Here is an 18,338-nt window from a genome sequence, read left to right as displayed (position 1 = left end):
ATAATAGATAACTGCAGTAAAAGGAAATTACACATAAATTTAACAAGGTCGTCATGCCGCAAGCTTTAAAGTTAATATCTTCGTCTATATTGTCCAGATAAATAAAAAAATCGGTGTAATATTACTAAACCTATCCACCGGACTAAAGATTTTATGATTTCTCCTAGTTTCGCCTTGATATCATCTCTGTTGAATAACATAAGCTTAAGAGGGGTCTCACTTATCTTTAAATTATTTATTTTAATACAAATAGATCTAAGATTTCGTCAAGAGGAATAGGGAATTAAAAGATCTATTTTTAAAGAAAAGGATGCAATAATTCAACACAACACATAAGAATTCCATTATGAAACATATATTAAACATTAATGAATCTTTGCATAAAATTACACATTATAATAACAAAAAGAAATAACAGCAAAAGTAGGCACCAGGCACTACCGAGTCTTACTCTAAAAATTGGAATCAAACATACGAGAACTAAAATCGTCTGCAGAAAGACCATCTAAATCTAAAGTAGGTTTTCTGCTATCATTTTCATTTGAGAATTCAGTAATAGTAGACAGATCTGGTACAGCACAAGCAATTGGGAATAATTGCTTCAGACTGGACCCATCACCTACACTTAGCATAGTAATTCCTTGGCTCATCATATTTGGATTTGTGCTAGTGGTTTCTTCATCACTTAATAGATACCATTTAGTGGGCTTTACTGGCGGCAAATCATCTGATAGATCTTCGGTTATGAGACTATTGATAGACGCTTCAGTACCGCGGGGACTGTGGTAGACGGTGTCACTTGTATTCTCTGTATTTGTTTCTGTAAATAGGAAGATGTAATTCAAATAAATTAACTTACAAAACACTATTTGAAGCCTAAATTATCCTTCTGTAGGGCAAAGGCCTATCTTTTCCGTTTGCTTTTTTAGAGAAACCAAATACCTATTTTAAATTCCATAGGCTTCTACACATCCATAATACTACCAAACACTCCCCCCCCCCAAATATGTATCGCATTTTGGGCTATCCTTACCCACGATGCGTTTAGGGTTAAAGGTTGTTTGTGTATAAGCAATCGAAATATTTCTGTGAAGATTATTATTAAAACCGACTTACTTTTATAAAAGCTGTTAACATCTTGAGCATTGTTGCAAAAGAATTCAGGTGATATATTTTCAGCATCATCATAATCCGAACGACTATTCCATAGGTTATCAACTGACTTCGTAGAATCGTTCAGAGTTATAACAGATTTGGAATTCTCTATAAACTCTACGCTATCCCCAACGCAATCGTTGGCGTGCAGACATGTTTCGGAATGATTGTGAATAAGATCTACACTATCGTCTATGGGTAGAAATACTCCCGACTCATTTATACCACTGTCGGTGTAAATGGATATTTTGCTAGCGTTGTGCGCTGCCAGTGCTTTCAATTTTTCATCAGATTTCTTAGATTTGGGTCTTTGAATCTTAACTCTAATGATATCTTTCTTTTTTCTCGCTTTACCTTTAGTTTTTTTATCATCAATTGTGAGGCTAGCTATTTCTTGGTTGATGATGTTCTCATCGGCAGCTATCGTTTGAAATAGCGGTGGACACGATTTCCTGCCACTATATGAACACGACTCGACATGTTCTTCCACAACTGGCTCTACAGTGGGTACTATAGACTTCTTAGTGACTTTCCTTTTGCGAGGAGTCGAACATCTCTTTTTAGATTTGGCTTTCTTATTAGTTCCAACATTAGTGTCATCAACATCCATCATACTTTCTTTATTTGCATCCTTTATCTTTTTAGCACTTTCCAAAAGCAAATCGTGCAGTTTTTGGTTCAGGGTATCTGTTGCCGTTACCTGTTCTTCAATGTTAATTGTCCCTATTTTGCTCACTAACGATTCTGTCACTACACCTTTAGGTTCAGTAATATTAACAACAGGTTTATCATTTTCCGGTTCACTGCAATTCTCCAGACCACAATCTTGTTCCATCAATGGTACGGATACATCGACATCCGAAATCATGTATTTGCTACACCCCGTTACTTGATTCACATCGTTACTTTGCATTTCATTTATAGTAGGATAATAATCTATGGAATGTAGGATATCTTTAGAGATAGATATATTCTCGACAACTGACAATTCTGGAGACATTGGCAGAGATATATTACTCGAACTTCCAATATCGCTGGAACCCCGACCAGAATGACTGTTAAAGTTATTGTGGATCACTTCTTCAGTGGACATTGATTCCAAATTATTGACAAAATAAGTGTTACTGTTAATGGGAACTGTTTCATCAATAGGGTCTAATTGACTTCTAGAATTCTTATGTTGTGGCATTAGAAGCTGATAAGATTCAGATCTGTAGACGTCTGTATTTGGACTAGAATTTTGTCTTACTACTATTTCTACAGGTCCATTGTGAGATGAATTACTGGAGTCGTTGTAAGCGTCGCAGTATACATAAGGGTGAGACTTTCTTCTACTAGAGCGACGTAAGGAATTTCTAGTTTTGATTTTGAAACTGGATTGATGTAACATTTTCTTCTTCCTCGAATCTATTCTCACAGGACTATCGTCAGAATCTTGATAGCCTTGCGTGCTATCAATGGAATTCATAAATAGTGATATATTTGGTGGAGGCGGCATCTTCGAAGATTCGTTTGTACTGTTCGGGAAAAAAGCAAAAGGTGCAAATTAGAAGCAAATGAAAAAGGTACAGCAGAAGCTAAAGTGCAACCTAAAATGGGAATGAAGCAACATGCAGTAGCAATGGAAGCAGGTTTACAAACAAACATTATATCTAAGTGCACTCACCTAAAAATTAAAACACGAATAATGTAACAATAACGAATAGAAATAACGACATTGTTTATATACTCATAATTGTGAAAGATACACGATATTTAACTATTGCCAAAGGGTCGATTTTTCAATAGATATTTACTCGTCTCTCTTGTTACCTTTATGTAACAGTGAAATGAGTTAATATATTTTTTTTAATATTCATATACTTGTTTGCTTTCAAATAAATGATTTCTCTGATTATAACTAACGATTGAAATTTCGGCCCTGAATCGATCTGTTGTTTAAATAATACACAAATTACAATTAAAAAGTTTATTGATATGAAGTATCCACCTGCTCCCATTCTTCATTACAGAATTCATTTTGTAAAAAATACATCGTTTCAGCTACTTTAACTACTGCTTTCAATATTTACATAAAATGTATAAATAGGGCCACAATCATATCCAATAAATGTTAAAATAATCAGCTGCAGTATCCTACTGATGTGAAATTCGATGGACTCAATGACAATATTTAAAACTGTATTTTGATAAAAGTATTCGCGAAAAAATGGGTTCCTGTGATAAATAGTATGTGAAACCACAATCATATTTAAAATAAGGCTATCAGCCTCCTAAGACCCATAAGTAAGCTTTAATTATATATAGATTAAGACAAAATAGATAAGATCACAAAACATCATGCATAGACGATAATTGAGTATAAGTACTACAGATGACTACAAAGAACTCATTGTTAAAACATTTCGTCATTTTTGGCAGACTGTCAGAGGAAACTAATATATGACAATACCCTCCATATCACGAATCTGCTGACTCCACAATTCAAAATAATAATTGCACAAGATTTTGATAAACAACTCAATATGAGTACATATTTTGTACTTTTACAATCTTATATTCTACACAAAGTATTTATTGTCAAAATTATATATTTTTTGCTACCACCAATGGAATACATTTGAAAGATAATAAAATATAGTTTGATAGTAAAATATAGTTTTAATAAAATATATTTTCTTTATACGTTAAATAATATTGGCCGACAGGATTCATTGTGCACACACTTGACACACTTCTTACAATTTTACACTATCTTAAGTGAATTAATATTCCTAAGAATAGAAAATAAAACAAATAAAATAGCGTAGTGAACAGAAAGACAGGAAAATTATAGCTTAAAGTGTCACCACTATGTGTTCGACTACATTGGTGAGTAGCATACTTGTAAAAGAATTTGACTCAGAGATGGTCAAATAAATATGTAAAAATAAATTATGCATAATAAACCTCTTATAAAAGTTGAATGATCATAGGTCGGTATAAGTTTCTTATCGTAAATTTATTTGTTGCATTGTTTTGTTTTATACAATTTTGTTGTTTTTTTTTATTGTTTTAGAATAACCACAAAGAGATGCTAAAATGTTGATCAGACAGTGCCGTTTTTGCTCGTGGACGGACGGTTACGTGCTAACGTAAACGTTCATTTAGACTTATGGTCTATTATTAGGCGCTTATCTACGTCTCACGAGTGTTATAGGAGGCTAAGGAATGCGTAGAGCTATACGCTACTTAGTTCGAAAAATGTGAGTCAGTTATCAATCTGTAACTTTTTATTTAATCAATGAATTCCAGAGCCCTTTCTATGAGCTCATAAAGCCTTGTTGACGCCAATCACACACTGTAGTGTGTCGTCGCTTCCCTAATGGCAACACTTTTGATTCAGGAGCTCATAGTATAGGCACTGACTGTTAACATTAATTACCAATTTGTGGCAAGAGCATTTACGTTTGTTCAATTTACCTTTTCTGCTTTTTTGTCCTCGGTTTCTTGTTGGGCGGTGATTTTGAAAGCCTCAAGCTTTTAGGCCGAAGCATGTACTTAACGTTGTCTTCAGGACTGCTCATATCCAGCTTCTGTTTTGAACGACGGGTTTGAATATTCTTTCCATCGTTGATGCTCAGAGATTCTGTTGAGGACGAAAATATTTGACAAATTTGTTTTGTGATGAAATTGTAGTAAAATCAAATTTTGATTGGCTCAATTTTAGATTGATAAATCAATTAATTGGTGTGTGTATAGTTATTTTTGTTTTACGACTGAAAATAACAAAGATTAAAGCACTTTTTCACACATACACAACCTATACAAATAGAAGAGTTTCATAAACACTTAGATAAAAAGAACGTTATTTTACTTCATACTTACCATTTAGAATTTTTCTTGGAGTCTTTATTTGTCTCTTAGGAGAACTCTTGTTATCTTTGGCTGTATTTTCAGCAACCTCTAGTTGGTTAGCGGCGGTTTGCAATGATTTCCTTGACGTCGACTCGCGCACTGATCTAGTTTGCGATGTGGGGCTTAGCATCACAGATGATGACGACTTCCGCGGTCTGCCTATCTTTCTATAAATAAGGTTTGTTTTTGGTTGACACAATGTTAAAGTTAAGGTGAAAAGTCTATATGATATTGTGATACCTAGTGTTGAGGGTTTAAGATAATTTAGGATGACTATAGGTCGCAAAATAACATTTACTCACTTGCAGCTGGTAAGATTAGTCATTTCGATGTCAGATCATTCTTTAATTTATATGAGAATGCTTACTAATTATACCTTGAAGATAAATAAGCTTTTAATAATATTTACCTCTTAGTGATATTAATTTCTTGAGCTTCAGTATTCGGCGTAGTTTCCTCTTCCTTGTCCCTTTGTTCAATCTCATTGAATATTTCCTTCTCAATTTCATTCACCTTCTCATGTATTTCTGCAAAACAAGTGAATATTGAAAATTGTTTATTTTTTTTTTTTTCATTATTTTAGTGTTTTTTTTATGAGGATGATATAATTTCGAGTCTACATTGTTGTTTAAATGAACAGAAAAGTGTACAAAAAAGAAACAGGTAGTAAATGATAAAAATTAGGGAAGTAAATATAGTTTTTAAATATCGTAAATGTATAAGTTCTTCATCAGAGACAAGATTGTGTTTTTTTTTATCACAGTATAAAGCTAAGATGAATGCTTAAATTCCAGTTTAGGTTACAATCTATCCATCCTTGCTTACCAACCTGGATCTATGGGAGTGATGATAATAGGCGTGGAGCCACCGCTGCCGCCGTCCTTGTGTTGGCTGGGCGGGGCGGGCAGCTGGCGCGAGGCCCGGGCGGCGGGCGGGGCTGGCGGGGCTGGCGGGCCGGCCGCGGCGGGCTCGGCCTCCTTGTGGAAGATCTGCACGACCTGCTCCAGCACGGGGTGGATCTCCGGCCAGTGGCCCTCCAGGTGCACCTCCTGCAATATACATTTACTTACAACTTGTTTGTACCTGCGTTTGCCATAGCTGTAAGGTCTTTTTGTTAATCCAGAATGTTGGGGCCCAGTGTTCAGTTATGTTGGTGGCAAATGAGTAACAACTGTCACAGTTATGTATATTAGTTTAATAATCTGAATAGACTATGTCATGTCAGATCTATTAACTAGTTAAGTTGCAAGCGTACATGAATAGTGTGGAATAAAGGAAACGATTTCTCAGCGCTTTGTCAAGTTTGTTGTTTATGTTAAATCAGCCAAATCTTAGACTTATATTTGAATTAGCATTGCATAATGCTTGAAAACGACTGTTGCCCATCTATTACCAAATACCAGTAGCAAAACAAATATTCAACTAACTATTAAAATTAATAATTTTAATTACCTCATTATTTTTAGTAAATTTGATTTTAATCTTCTCTGGGGGGTGAACTTTACTCGCTTCTTTTCTTTCTTCTATAGGTAAGCGTGTTTGATTATAATTATCTAAAAAAACATAAATAGTTGAATATTATTGAATTTTATTATGCAAGTAATATAACAAACAACAAAGAAAAATAATATCAATACCTACCATTGCCATTGGATGTTTCTTGAACTTGATTGGTATTCGAAATAGCGTTCCTAGAAAAAAAATAACAGTTAAACACTAATGAATGTAAACTTTGCTCCCGAAGTTGGTTTGTCAACATCTGAAGTTGAGCAATACGCTAGTAAAATGTAAAAGTAAGAAATGAAATGAAATCATTTATTCTGTAAGTAGAATATATCATCACTTTTACATGTCTTCTTATTTTTTTGAGAACGCTGGAGTCGACATTACCTATCTGACTACCCTGAGAAGAAATGTCGAAACAAACTCAAGGGGTTACAGTCTCTTTTGAAGTCCAGACAATTTCAATGAAATGCACGGTATTTCCTTGGACTGGCCTTTTGAAGAAAATACCAGATCAATCTGAGCAAGGAAAAAAAGAACTCACTCAAATCGCCAGTTTGAGAAACTTATACTTACAATAAAATAAAATAAAAGCGAAAAAGATTGAAAATTAAAATAAAATTAATAATTCGGTAAACATTATATGCAAAAGCACAAAATATGTCATCAATTAATTAAAACGTATCATATGCAAAATGCAAAACACATGTCAGCATGCAGAAGATAATCGGGCAGCAATAGACAGCTCTATTAGCGAGCAGCTCAATCCCATGCGTTTTTATCAGTAAGGTAGTCAGATATCTTGTAATATCCTTTTGGGATAACTTAGCTTTGACATATTATACTTTAAACTTCTTAATAGGTAATTTACGAACGTCAATGGGAAGTTTATTGTAAAAGCGTATACATTGAGCCATGAACGAGTTGCTAATTCTGTGGAAACGAGTGGAGTGAACAGGCAAATTATGTTTGTTTCTAATGTTCAAGGAATGTACATCAGACATTTTTACAAATTCAAAGCACGCTGTTACCGTGGTATATGTATGTACAAATTATTTGCAATAATGTTAATCATGCTGTTGTTTTTGTGCTTGTAAAAGTCATAAATACCTTAAAGGATTAGCAGGCGGATCAGGTGGATTTGCCTGTGGCTCTTTTACTTCTTGCAATAACCTGTAAAATTATTATGCATTTTAGTGATTTTTTTTTACTACTGGTTGAACTACCACTTGAGAACTAATAACTTACTTTTTAAACTCAGCTGCTTTTCTCTTTTCCTCTTCATACTTCTGCTTCCAATAAGACTCACCTTCTTCAGAGTCACCTTGAAGTCAAATCAACAATTAATTTAACACATTCGAAATTGGTAAAATTTTCAATACACAATTTAAAAGAAAATACTCACTTTCTGGTACATACGTAAGGTAATTCTTGACGATTTTACCGTCTTTTACAATCGGATATATCTTCTTTCCGTACATCACAAATAGTCCGCCTTCTTCTTCTAAAGATAATATTTTAGCAGATCGTGGTTTTCTGAAAAATAAAGTACGTTTTAGAGTTAGAATAAGGCTCAATGTTGAATATAAAAAGCCATATTCAACTGACCAATAGATTCGTCACCAGATGTAATTTAAAAAAGAGTGTGCATAGTTTTTTTTAAGAAACTTACAAGTATTTCCTTGTTGGTCTATTCCTTCGGCTGCGCGGAGGAGAAATGAACGTCTCACTTTCAGATTCCGATGTCCATTCACTTGAATTCGAGTGTTGTGCATTCCTAAAATATCACATTGATAACGTCATAAAAAATATTTGTATAGAGACTTAGTCTAGCCTTAGTTCAGGATTAATAAATATAAAATAGAAAATACTCATATTGGAAGAGTATAAGAATGTAGGTTTAGAGGCTGTGACGGTGTTAGTTCATAGCTTGGTGCGACTTGCTTACTAAAACTGTAAAATATTTTTGAGTTAATTGGTACATACTGTTGCACATTATTATGCGATATTGTTCTGCTACGTCTGTTCAACTGTCTCCTACGTTTCGAACTGACTCCACCTACAACCAAGACAAATAAATACACAAATATCCTATACACAATATTTGGCTAGCTGTGTATGTCATTTCAAAATTCTCTTTACATAGCAAATGCCAATAGACTTTTTAATACCATGCAGTTCCACAATTCAATTTTGTTTGGTGACAGCCACGAGCATCCCATAATTCTAGTTAATATGTAGTACACATGCATAGGGTTCCAATGTAGATGATTACTTATAAGGGGTGTGTGGATTAGGGTCAGTTTATATATACTTTAAAGAAAAAATTAAAGAGATAGACCATTGAAGCTTTGATCTGAATTCCTGTAACCATTTATATTTAAGTTCCATTTATTCGGCGCAAGGCTTTCTCAGTTGCTAAGGCTTCAAGTAAGATTAATTTTATTCCACTTAAATCATAAAGATTTATCATGGATCTTATAATGAGCAGTAAGAGAGATATGGTTATTACAGATTTTGTAAAGGTGCCAACTTTTGCAAAGTATTTCAGGGATAACAGGTATATAAATATTTAATCCAACTAGCAACTGACAATGCATGAAAAACTTACTCATACAGAATACTACAAGCATAAATGAAACTCAAGATGCATATGGCTGGCACACAACTTACCACTTTGTCCAAACATATTTGACACAGCCTTGTCTCTCTCTGACTTTGACGTCAGCACGCCAGGCCGATGCTTCTTCTTTGGAGGGGAGCGAGTTTGATCAGCATCTGACTCAGAGGGGATTTGCACTACATTGCTAGGCTTTGATGATCGATCATCTTTAGATGTCCCTTCTTGTGTGTTTTCACTAGTCTCCTTTTTATTCTGCTCAGTATCACTAGATTCAGACATGTTGTATTTAGTCTTGTTTAAATGCTCATCATAAAGGCTGATATTCTGTAAACATGGGTTTTTAATTTCGGGTTCTTGTTGTTTCGGGCTCTGCTCTATTGATGGTTGCTGTTGAAGTTTTATGTCTTCTTTGTTAGAGCTTGTTGATGGTTTATCAACGTTTTTGTTAGTGTCTATTTCTTGTATTGTGTCTATTTCTTGTATTGTGTCTAAATCGATTACTTGTTCGACGTCTCTAATGATAGGCTTTAATTCAGCCGTCTCAAATTTGTCATCTATTATTTTTATGCCGGATTGAGTTACTGCTCTAGATTTCGCTTTTTTAGAGACCTTTAATGATCCTTTCAATCTTCCTTCCAATTTCTTTTTCTTTTTTTCGATTTCTGTCGGGTTTGTAGGGTCTACAGAAGAAGATCTTTTTCTACTTGTTATTTGTTTTGTAGCAGAATTACTTGCAACTTCTACAGATTTTAGTTTTACAGGTGATGTCTTAGTTTTGTTTTCAGTCATTTGTGACTGTTTATTTTTAAAAGCTTCTGGATTATTTGGAAGAGAAGCATCAACAGTACCTCCTGAAGTGTTGTGAATGTTTTGGTTTTGAGAAGTTGAGTCAAACATAGAGTCTGAATGTCGGCCCTTAGACACTGGTACTTCATCATTTATAGCGCCATTCACTGGTTCTGCAACGTTTTCTAAATTATCTTGTTTTGAATTTTCATTTGCTTCTTCTTTACCATTTTCTATGATATCCTTTGAGGAATCATCGTCTTTATTCATAGATTCTAGTTCTTCTTCAGCTTTTGCATTTTGAGTTTGTTTTTTAGGTGATGATTTTTCAGGTTTACTCCCAACTACCTCATGAACCAGTACTTCTTCTGTAACTTCAGTAGAAAGTTCCGTCGCACTTTTAACTATGTCTGTAGCTAAAGTTGTTAACTTGGGAATAGTACAGTCAGCTTCAGGCATCTCTGTTAAATCATCTGTATTTTCAGTGTCTTGCGCTGTTTCAACAATTTGCATAGGAGCTTCTCTATCTGAATCTTCTGGTTCAGATGCAAAATCATCAAGTACTTCTTGAAGCATTGGTGTTAAAGGCTCTGAATATGTAATACAGTCCCTAAGAGACTTTGATGATGGTAGCGAATTGTTTGAAGCAGGTAGAACCTTATCATTGGATTCTAATTCCTTCAGTATATCTTCAGCTGTTTCATAGCAAGGTTCTAGTATGACAGTATCAGCAGAAGATCTAGTTTGTGGTAAGATCTTTGAACATTTAATATTCTCACCTGCAGTGGTCTCCCCTTCATGATTATTTCCATTGCTTGTTGATTCTTTAACATTATCAATCTCAGTTTGCCCTAAAATATTAATATTATTCACTAATCTGGATATTGAATGATATACAGGAATAAGAAAGATGTATTTATTTTAAGGACTGGAGGATTATACCCAATGCTGGGTTCTATAAAGCTGTAGAGGATGATTGTGTAAGGTAAAATTAAAATTATTAGTATATCATACCGTTAGAGTTGGAGTCATCACTTATGGTATGTACTTCTAGTTTGGCTTTATTTCTATCCACAATATCATACCTGTAACATTGTTAGAAAGTTATAAGGTGTATAATTTATACCATATAAACATACAATGAATCTTGACCAAATACTGAAATATCAATATCCTTTAAGTTGATGGTCCTTATGTTATCCGTATGTTATGATCCTTATGTTATCTCTGCCATTTTAGGGAGCAAAGTAATAATTTTGTATGCTGGAGTAAAATTAGAATGTGGTAAGTTTACACTGTTTCAGTATTTGGGTATAAAAAAATAAATATTTACAGTGAGTACAATCGGATGATAGTATCTATAGGCTTAATGCCTATAATTTATTAGGTCATCTGTTTTGTGGCACCTTTCTTTCATTTTAATTATAAGTAATTAGTCAAGTTATTTTACATAACTGTTTTTATTTTTTTGATGTATGAAGGTAGTCTAATTGGAGTGAAACTTATAACTATAATTGACGATGGATGATGTACAGACCCTGAGCGGAAACTGTTGATCTGTTCTATAGTTAATCTGTAGTAAGGATTATGTATGTCTGGGAGAACACGTTTAATAAAGGTCTCTTTTAAACTCTGCCATGTTCGGTTGGTAAGCTGCAAATAAATATAAAACAAACATAAAATGTAATCTAATCTATTACATTATAAATATTAAGTTATGTTACAAAAAAAAACAAAAACAAGCTTTACCTTACTATTTGCAAAATCCATCCACATCTTCCTACCCTTGATTTCACCATATAATTTGTTATCAACTAAATAATCCACTATAGTTTTCATTTCTCTCATGGTGTAAGATTTGCTAAAAATAGAGACAGAATTCAAGTACGGATAAAGAAAGTAATTCTTCTGTCATATATATTGGTATGTACCGTTTTGAATACCGTTTACGCACATTAACAGTTCCCGCTCATAACTTGTAATGGTGATAAACACGACAAAAGAAATTACAATTAATATATAAACTTACCCCGACATGTTGGCGTCTATTACCAATACAACCCCGGCTTTATATGTAGCTGATTGTTGCTGGTAGTTCTATAAAGCTTCGTAGCAAATTCAGCAGGTATCCAAATTTTTAGTTCACAATCATCGTATCTATTAAGACTTACTACGGAATGCATTAAACAAAACAATGTTTTCAAGGAATGTACAATGGATTTTTATGTAGTTTTAATAACTAACCTGCGTTATCGGTTAAATGCAATAAGTATAATAGCCGGACCGATAAACACTACTCTGAAGTCCGAACCAAGCAAAAGCAATGCCATTTGCCAAATGATTGTGCCAAAAAAAGTTGCATGTGTAAAAAAAATCATTTTATCGATTAATTTTAGGTCCTAAGCTAGTTATTAAAATCTCTCTGTCCATGTTCATCAATTATCTTGGCGTTCGCTGATAAAGAGTAAGGATATCTTTCCATGTTTTAGTTAAGTAAGTAGATAAATTTTGATTTTACGAGTTACACTGGTCGACTATTTTTTTTCTCGTGAACAACATTGTGTCGTCTGTGGTTTAGAAAGGCGCCAAATCGTATACACAAAGAGGTTATTTTTTGTGTTCTGAAGCAAAACATCAATATTTTGGTTAACTTTTGTTAGTTGAGTCAACTGTTTCTGTCATTCTTAATGATGGAAAATAACAATTATTTATCAATATCTGATATACTGGTAACAAATGAAAAAATACCTTGTAAATTCCTTCATGATTTACCTAAAATGGGTTTGTAATTTTTTGTAAAACATTAGATAGTTGAGATTTAGCTGATGGTTTAGTAGTGGCCTTAATTGCTAAACTGGACGTCGTGGGTTCGATTCCCACCCAAGACAAATATTTGTGTGATGAGCACGATCATTTGTTTTGCGTTTGGGTGGAATTTACTTACGATAAGTATTTATTTGGAAATATAAAAGTATGTTTATTAGTTGTCTAGTAGTTTGAGACTATGTTGTGAAATATTCTTTATGTTGACGGTGTATTACAGGATTTTTAGATCCATCTGCGGCAGAAGATGATTTAAAAGCTGGTACTAATGTAGAAATACCCTTGTGGTTAGCAGAATCCTTGTACTCTAGAAGACCGCCGTTAGTAACAGTCGATTTACCTAAGATATACAAAGATTCGTATCGGGAAATCCTCAATGCCGATGCTTGTACAGTCGATATGCATAAATTAAGTCAGTACTTTTATGAGTTTGGGTGTTATATAGCAAAACATGACATAAAAGGCGAAGTTGCATCTACTCTAATTAATGTAAGTACCTATTCAAATTAAAGAATTTTTATTTGTTCTGAGTTGACTTGATAAACCTTTTTCAAACTCTACTTTTCAGACATTTAGGCAAAGATTCCGAATGTTACTGTCTGCAAGTGTGTCAACAGACTCAATTGGGGCTATACAACCTCTATCTGTAAATGAAAGGCACCAGGCTGCTGCCGCTGCTGCTATGGAAAAAGCTCTCCAAACCTGGCTCCATCGAGGAGACAGTGTCCTTACTACTGCTAATATGGTTGCTAATCACCGGAAAAGAAAGAGAGCTGAAATGGAAATGTTTTAATCAATTTGTTACCAGTAATACTATGCTGAAGAAATGTAATTGTTATTGTTTCCTTACAATTAGGTATATAGAGTCAATTAAATATTTTGTGATACTGGGCTGAGCCAATTAGGAGGTGCCTGTTTTTTACTTATAAGCATAAGAATGAACTAGTTTTATTATTGGATGTATTAGTTTTGTTGCACTATTTAGATCCATAATGCAGACTCACTAGCCACAGTGAACTCCAGTTTTAAAACTAGTTTGGAATATCGAATTTGTGTTTTGTTACTGCTATTGAGAAAGAGTAAAAGGCACTATGTGGTCACCACGGTAAACCTACTGTGTACGATATGTGCGGGTTTGATGCTCGAGTAAGACAAGGGATTGTGAGAACCACGAATGCTTGGCCCTTTGTTTGTGTCTCTTTGTGCTTATGACTTGAATGTTTGTGAAACACAACCAACCGTAATTAAAAAGAAAAAAAAATATTATGGACGTCCACGTTTAACTTAATAATCTCTAATGGCAATTGAAAACTTATGAACAATTAAGCTAAATATCAATGAGGCCTTTTTATTTACGAAACCCTTACATACCTTCTACTACTACTACCTACATGACATACCAAGGCAGACAGAAATATCAAACTCGCAATCTGTCTCGATAGCCCTTTAATTATTTGAGAGCTGTCAAATTCGTCAAAAGCCTTTAGAATTCTAAATCTATGGCCCTTAGAAATTCTAACTGGATATGGCCGAATCATGAAATAACAATGGTTATACTTGCTACAGTAACACTTGTTATACTTGCTCTACTTTGTGAGAATTGACAATGCTCACCTCTGATTATTTCTACTGAAATAGATGGGTGATCTTACACAAACAACAAACAGAACATAATTAATTGGACAGAAACTCGATCATGATTCTAAAATAAGATTATCGGAACGGAGGATCCACATTCGAATGTCAAGCTATTTATACAGTTGGAAAGTTCGAGTGTCCGTCAATTACTGGTATCGATTTTTGTGTTAGGGGTGGGCCAAAAAATTAAGAAATTTCCATTGATTTTCCTTACTTTAAGTACGTGAGGGAATAAAAACAGGAGGTTCAAATGGGGCACATATAAAATCATATTTTATTACAGATAATGGTGAGAAACGTTGCGTGCGCGAGTTCTGCTCGCAATTGACCGGTTCATATTATTTTAAAATTTTGCTATGTTCAAAACCGAAACAAAAATCTTATGCGTATCATGGCCAATACTCAATACTTTATTGCTTCCATAATGTAGTTACAGGTAGTAATTTTAGGTATAATTACCCATATACGCATATACCTCAAACATGAAAAAAATAGGTCTTCATTAGAGACAACCATACTGTAATTGTTACAGGAAGTGGTGAGTGCCGAAGTCTATAAAAACATTTGGCACAGTCTGATGCATCTCAGTAGCTCTCTTTGTTTACTGCTGCCCTCACGTCACGCCGCAGAGCGCCACAATGGATTTTCCTAGAATCTGTCCAGCTCGTTGGTTCTCAGATCCGGATTTTGGCATGTGTATGCCACGCGAGTTTATGTATCCATTTTACGACATCCAATCAAGTTATTACCGGCCATGGAAAAGGTCTAACCAGAACATATCAAAAGAATTCGGTTCCACTATAGAAAATGACAAAGGTAACTATAAAATCACATTGGATGTTCAACATTTTCGTCCAAACGACATCAGTGTTAAAGTGTCCGAAAAAGAGATTATTATAGAAGGAAAACACGAAGAGAGACCGGACGCACACGGATTTGTCTCAAGACAATTTATGAGGAGATATCCACTGCCAAGTCACTGCCCAGCTGATAATGTCACTTCGTCATTGTCGTCGGATGGTATCTTGACTATTATTGCGTTGAAACAAACAACTATCGCCGAGAAAATAGTACCGATTAAGATGTGTGGCGTATGTCCCAAAAATACCATCGTAGAAACCAAAATTGCTGCAGAGGCTTCTCAAAAATCATTAAAGGAAAATTTTAAAGAAACGGAAGACATCACTAGTAAAAATAAATCTCAGATAATGTTAAAAGAAGAACACAGTCGTTTACTGAAACCAGAACTTCTTGGGGAGGCCATCTCAGAAACGAATGGGGAGAAGCCAGCTTCTAAGCAAGTTATTCAAATGGATATGTCTGAAAAGAAAAGTGCAGTGAATATGGGTGCTACAACAAATATGATAGAGGAAACCCTGGCAAAATACAGCTTGGGACTGGCTGAATGTACTGAACAATTACTAGGGCAAGTTATTGACAGGGAAATGTCTGAAAAGAAAGGGGCAGTAAATATGGGGGCTACTTTAAATAAAATTGAGGAAATCGATGCAAAATCTAGTTCAGGCCTGGCTGAATCCAAAGGTAACCAATTATTAGAAAAAGTCATTGACATAGAAAAGTCTGAACAAAAAAGTACTTCAAATTTGGGATCTACGTCAAGCAAGACTGAGGAATCTATTGCAAAATCAAGTTTGGGATTAGCCGAATCTAAAGAGCATAAACAAAAGGCATCAACTTCAGAAATGTGTTCTATGAAAGGCATGTCTCATACAAGAATTGAAGAAAGTTCCTCATCATATAAGTCTTCATCTACATCTATGTCTTCAACTATAAAATCAAGTGGAAAATTGGGAGAGTGTTTGAGCGACATCATTAGCGCAGAGTTGAGGGAAGCTGCCGAAAATGTATAAAAATTGATCATAATTTACAATTGTTTATTACTCTTAATTATAAAAGATTTTGTTTAAAAACACGAATCTTAATTTACGTACCATAATTGATTTGTAAACATATTTACAAGAGCATATTTGGTTTTAAATATTAAGAAGCTAACTACCTACATAAAAAAAAACCACACATCTGTGACACATATTATCAACACATCAAGTTAATAGGTAGCATGAGATCATTGTAGACTAACACATCAATTAGATTAACAGAAGTCACTAGGACTTTTATGTTATATGTATCTAAATACAATTCAAACCCTTTCTATATACAGTAAGTCAATAAATAATCTCTAATGGCAAACTGAAACTTATGACAATGTAAATTCAATATAATATCATAAAGAAAACTTAACATGAAAATATAATCAACAGAAATGCAAATACATAGGCTTATAAAGTTCACAGGGTCTCTACATACATGTAAACTGTTATTCTTACACTCTAATTAAGTCTCTTCATCACAACACTCCTGTACTTCATCACTGTTCTTATCACTAACCAGTAGTTCTGAGGTGCACCGATACGGGCGGATTGATTGTTAACATCTGTCATTCTTTACTGATGGATTCAAGTCATGGAAGTAAGCATGAGCCATGGCGTCATCAGCAGGCATTCTCAGTGCTGGGTTACAGGTGAGCAAGCGGGCAAGGAGGTCTCGACCTCGGGCTGGTAAGCGGGGGACTACTTGTGCAAGACCCAAGCTTGGCTGGTAGACAGGCAGGGGTTTGTAGTCAGGCAGCTGGGTCACTCCAGGCCAAGTGTCTTCATTAGGGGTGCCTGGAAAACATATGTGTAGCTCTGTAATATCTACCAACTTAAGATATTGGTTTTAAAGATAACAAAACACGAAATATTTTTTAACAAAAGAAACAAAACTCATTGTAAGTTATATCTATATTTAAAGAGTGAAATTCTGCAAAGGGGACAAAATAAATATTATGAAAGAAACAATACATACCTAGCAGTTTAAAAATCCTCTTCAGCTGATCATCAACATCAGATCCAGGGAACAATGGGCGCCCTGAATTAGCTAACTCAGCAAAAATGCATCCTGCTGACCACATATCAATGCTTGTGGTGTACAGCTTGGCGCCAAACAGAACATCCGGGGGACGGTACCACAGCGTCACCACTTCCGCTGAATAACACTTCACAGGAATACCAAATGCTCTAGCCAAACCAAAATCGGCTAACTTGAGTTCGCCATTTTTGTTAATCAACAAGTTCTGTGGCTTTAAATCCCGGTGCAACACGTTATGACTGTGACAGAAAGCGAGACCTCGAAGCAGCTGATACATGAAAGATTTGACAACGTCCAAGTCTATCTCGCCATTAAGACTGTCAAAATATTTCTTTAAATCTTGATCGCAATGCTCAAACACAAGAGTTAACTTTTTTTCACTGTGTAATACATCATAAAGACGTACAATATTCTTATGCTTTAATTCTTTTAGCAGACATATTTCACGAAGGGCGGACGATGGTACTCCCTCATCATCGTCGTCTAACCGGACACGCTTTAATGCCACTATTTCGTGCGTTTCTTTGTTTTTCGCTTTAAACACGGTTCCATAAGTACCTTCTCCAATCTTTTCTAGTTTTTCGTATTTCTGCATTTTTATAATTTTATAAAGAAGCAGCAGTCAGCACAAAATCGATTGTTTATCCCGGATAAGGTTACGAAACTGTCAAAGTCGATGTCTGAGACAGAAGATTGACATTACCCCCACAGACATAAATATTGTATAGTACCTAATTTTAGTCACTTTTAGGAAATGATTAAACCGTTATTCTATCTAAAATTTAATTTCCCTTGTTATTTTTATTTAAGAAGACCAAATAAAGAAGAATGAAAATTATGTTTGAAAATGGCAAAGCACTCATTCAATCAATATACTTACTGATCAAAATATTCCATATCAAAGCCAGATGACTAAAAAAAAACAAGACCATTCACTAAAACTAAAAAGTCAAATCGTAAAAATTGTATTGTCATAATCACT

The 18,338-nt window shown here is 34.6% G+C and overlaps 4 protein-coding genes across 6 annotated transcripts; 2 read left to right on the top strand and 2 right to left on the bottom strand.

Moving 5' to 3' along the window:
* Nucleotides 1-339: 339 nt before the first annotated feature.
* On the bottom strand, nt 340-12,323 carry LOC113494676. 3 transcript variants are annotated; one of them, XM_026873087.1, is made up of 19 exons: nt 12,209-12,321; nt 11,994-12,134; nt 11,714-11,825; nt 11,502-11,617; nt 10,979-11,049; nt 9,229-10,815; nt 8,542-8,614; nt 8,228-8,332; nt 7,961-8,091; nt 7,804-7,879; nt 7,666-7,728; nt 6,694-6,743; nt 6,505-6,605; nt 5,882-6,101; nt 5,462-5,579; nt 5,023-5,219; nt 4,618-4,783; nt 1,117-2,672; nt 340-820 (listed from the first exon to the last, which is right to left on the bottom strand). In XM_026873087.1, exons 2-19 carry the CDS (start codon nt 11,999-12,001, stop codon nt 453-455), a joined length of 5,118 nt encoding a protein of 1,705 aa, XP_026728888.1. In that variant the 5' UTR covers nt 12,002-12,134; nt 12,209-12,321; the 3' UTR covers nt 340-452. The 3 variants fall into 3 exon arrangements, with proteins under 3 accessions (XP_026728888.1, XP_026728906.1, XP_026728897.1); XM_026873105.1 differs by having other exon boundaries at nt 10,744-10,815; nt 11,994-12,323; XM_026873096.1 differs by lacking the exons at nt 11,502-11,617; nt 11,714-11,825 and having other exon boundaries at nt 11,994-12,321.
* Nucleotides 12,324-12,540: 217 nt separating this feature from the next.
* Nucleotides 12,541-14,125, top strand: LOC113494736 (DNA replication complex GINS protein PSF3). The gene is made up of 3 exons (XM_026873180.1): nt 12,541-12,745; nt 13,008-13,276; nt 13,356-14,125. Exons 1-3 carry the CDS (start codon nt 12,652-12,654, stop codon nt 13,578-13,580), a joined length of 588 nt encoding a protein of 195 aa, XP_026728981.1. The 5' UTR covers nt 12,541-12,651; the 3' UTR covers nt 13,581-14,125.
* A 271-nt stretch (nt 14,126-14,396) lies between these two features.
* Nucleotides 14,397-16,338, top strand: LOC113494710 (heat shock protein 67B1-like). Its single transcript, XM_026873143.1, has one exon. It carries the CDS (start codon nt 15,064-15,066, stop codon nt 16,294-16,296), a length of 1,233 nt encoding a protein of 410 aa, XP_026728944.1. The 5' UTR covers nt 14,397-15,063; the 3' UTR covers nt 16,297-16,338.
* LOC113494727 (cyclin-dependent-like kinase 5) lies at nt 16,307-18,055 on the bottom strand. The gene is made up of 2 exons (XM_026873169.1): nt 17,294-18,055; nt 16,307-17,112 (listed from the first exon to the last, which is right to left on the bottom strand). The coding sequence occupies exons 1-2, from the start codon at nt 17,949-17,951 to the stop codon at nt 16,874-16,876; spliced, it is 897 nt and encodes a 298-aa protein (XP_026728970.1). The 5' UTR covers nt 17,952-18,055; the 3' UTR covers nt 16,307-16,873.
* Nucleotides 18,056-18,338: the final 283 nt, after the last annotated feature.

Source organism: Trichoplusia ni, chromosome 1 (assembly GCF_003590095.1).
Source record: "Trichoplusia ni isolate ovarian cell line Hi5 chromosome 1, tn1, whole genome shotgun sequence".
In the NCBI taxonomy this organism is placed as follows: Eukaryota; Metazoa; Arthropoda; class Insecta; order Lepidoptera; family Noctuidae; genus Trichoplusia; species Trichoplusia ni.
This window is presented reverse-complemented; position numbering and strand designations above follow the sequence as displayed.

What these genes read in the sequence shown, in the direction of transcription:
- LOC113494736 (XM_026873180.1), top strand. Translation starts at nt 12,652, where the DNA reads ATGATGGAAAATAACAATTATTTATCAATATCTGATATACTGGTAACA. An exon ending in TCATGATTTACCTAAAATGG is followed by an intron (nt 12,746 to 13,007) that starts GTTTGTAATTTT and finishes GGTGTATTACAG; the next exon opens with GATTTTTAGATCCATCTGCG. An exon ending in TTGCATCTACTCTAATTAAT is followed by an intron (nt 13,277 to 13,355) that starts GTAAGTACCTAT and finishes TCTACTTTTCAG; the next exon opens with ACATTTAGGCAAAGATTCCG.
- LOC113494676 (XM_026873087.1), bottom strand. An exon ending in CCTTACGTATGTACCAGAAA is followed by an intron (nt 7,880 to 7,960) that starts GTGAGTATTTTC and finishes TTTGACTTCAAG; the next exon opens with GTGACTCTGAAGAAGGTGAG. An exon ending in AGGACAAAAAAGCAGAAAAG is followed by an intron (nt 2,673 to 4,617) that starts GTAAATTGAACA and finishes TTTCCCGAACAG; the next exon opens with TACAAACGAATCTTCGAAGA.
- LOC113494710 (XM_026873143.1), top strand. Translation starts at nt 15,064, where the DNA reads ATGGATTTTCCTAGAATCTGTCCAGCTCGTTGGTTCTCAGATCCGGAT.
- LOC113494727 (XM_026873169.1), bottom strand. Translation starts at nt 17,951, where the DNA reads ATGCAGAAATACGAAAAACTAGAAAAGATTGGAGAAGGTACTTATGGA. An exon ending in GAGGATTTTTAAACTGCTAG is followed by an intron (nt 17,113 to 17,293) that starts GTATGTATTGTT and finishes TATGTTTTCCAG; the next exon opens with GCACCCCTAATGAAGACACT.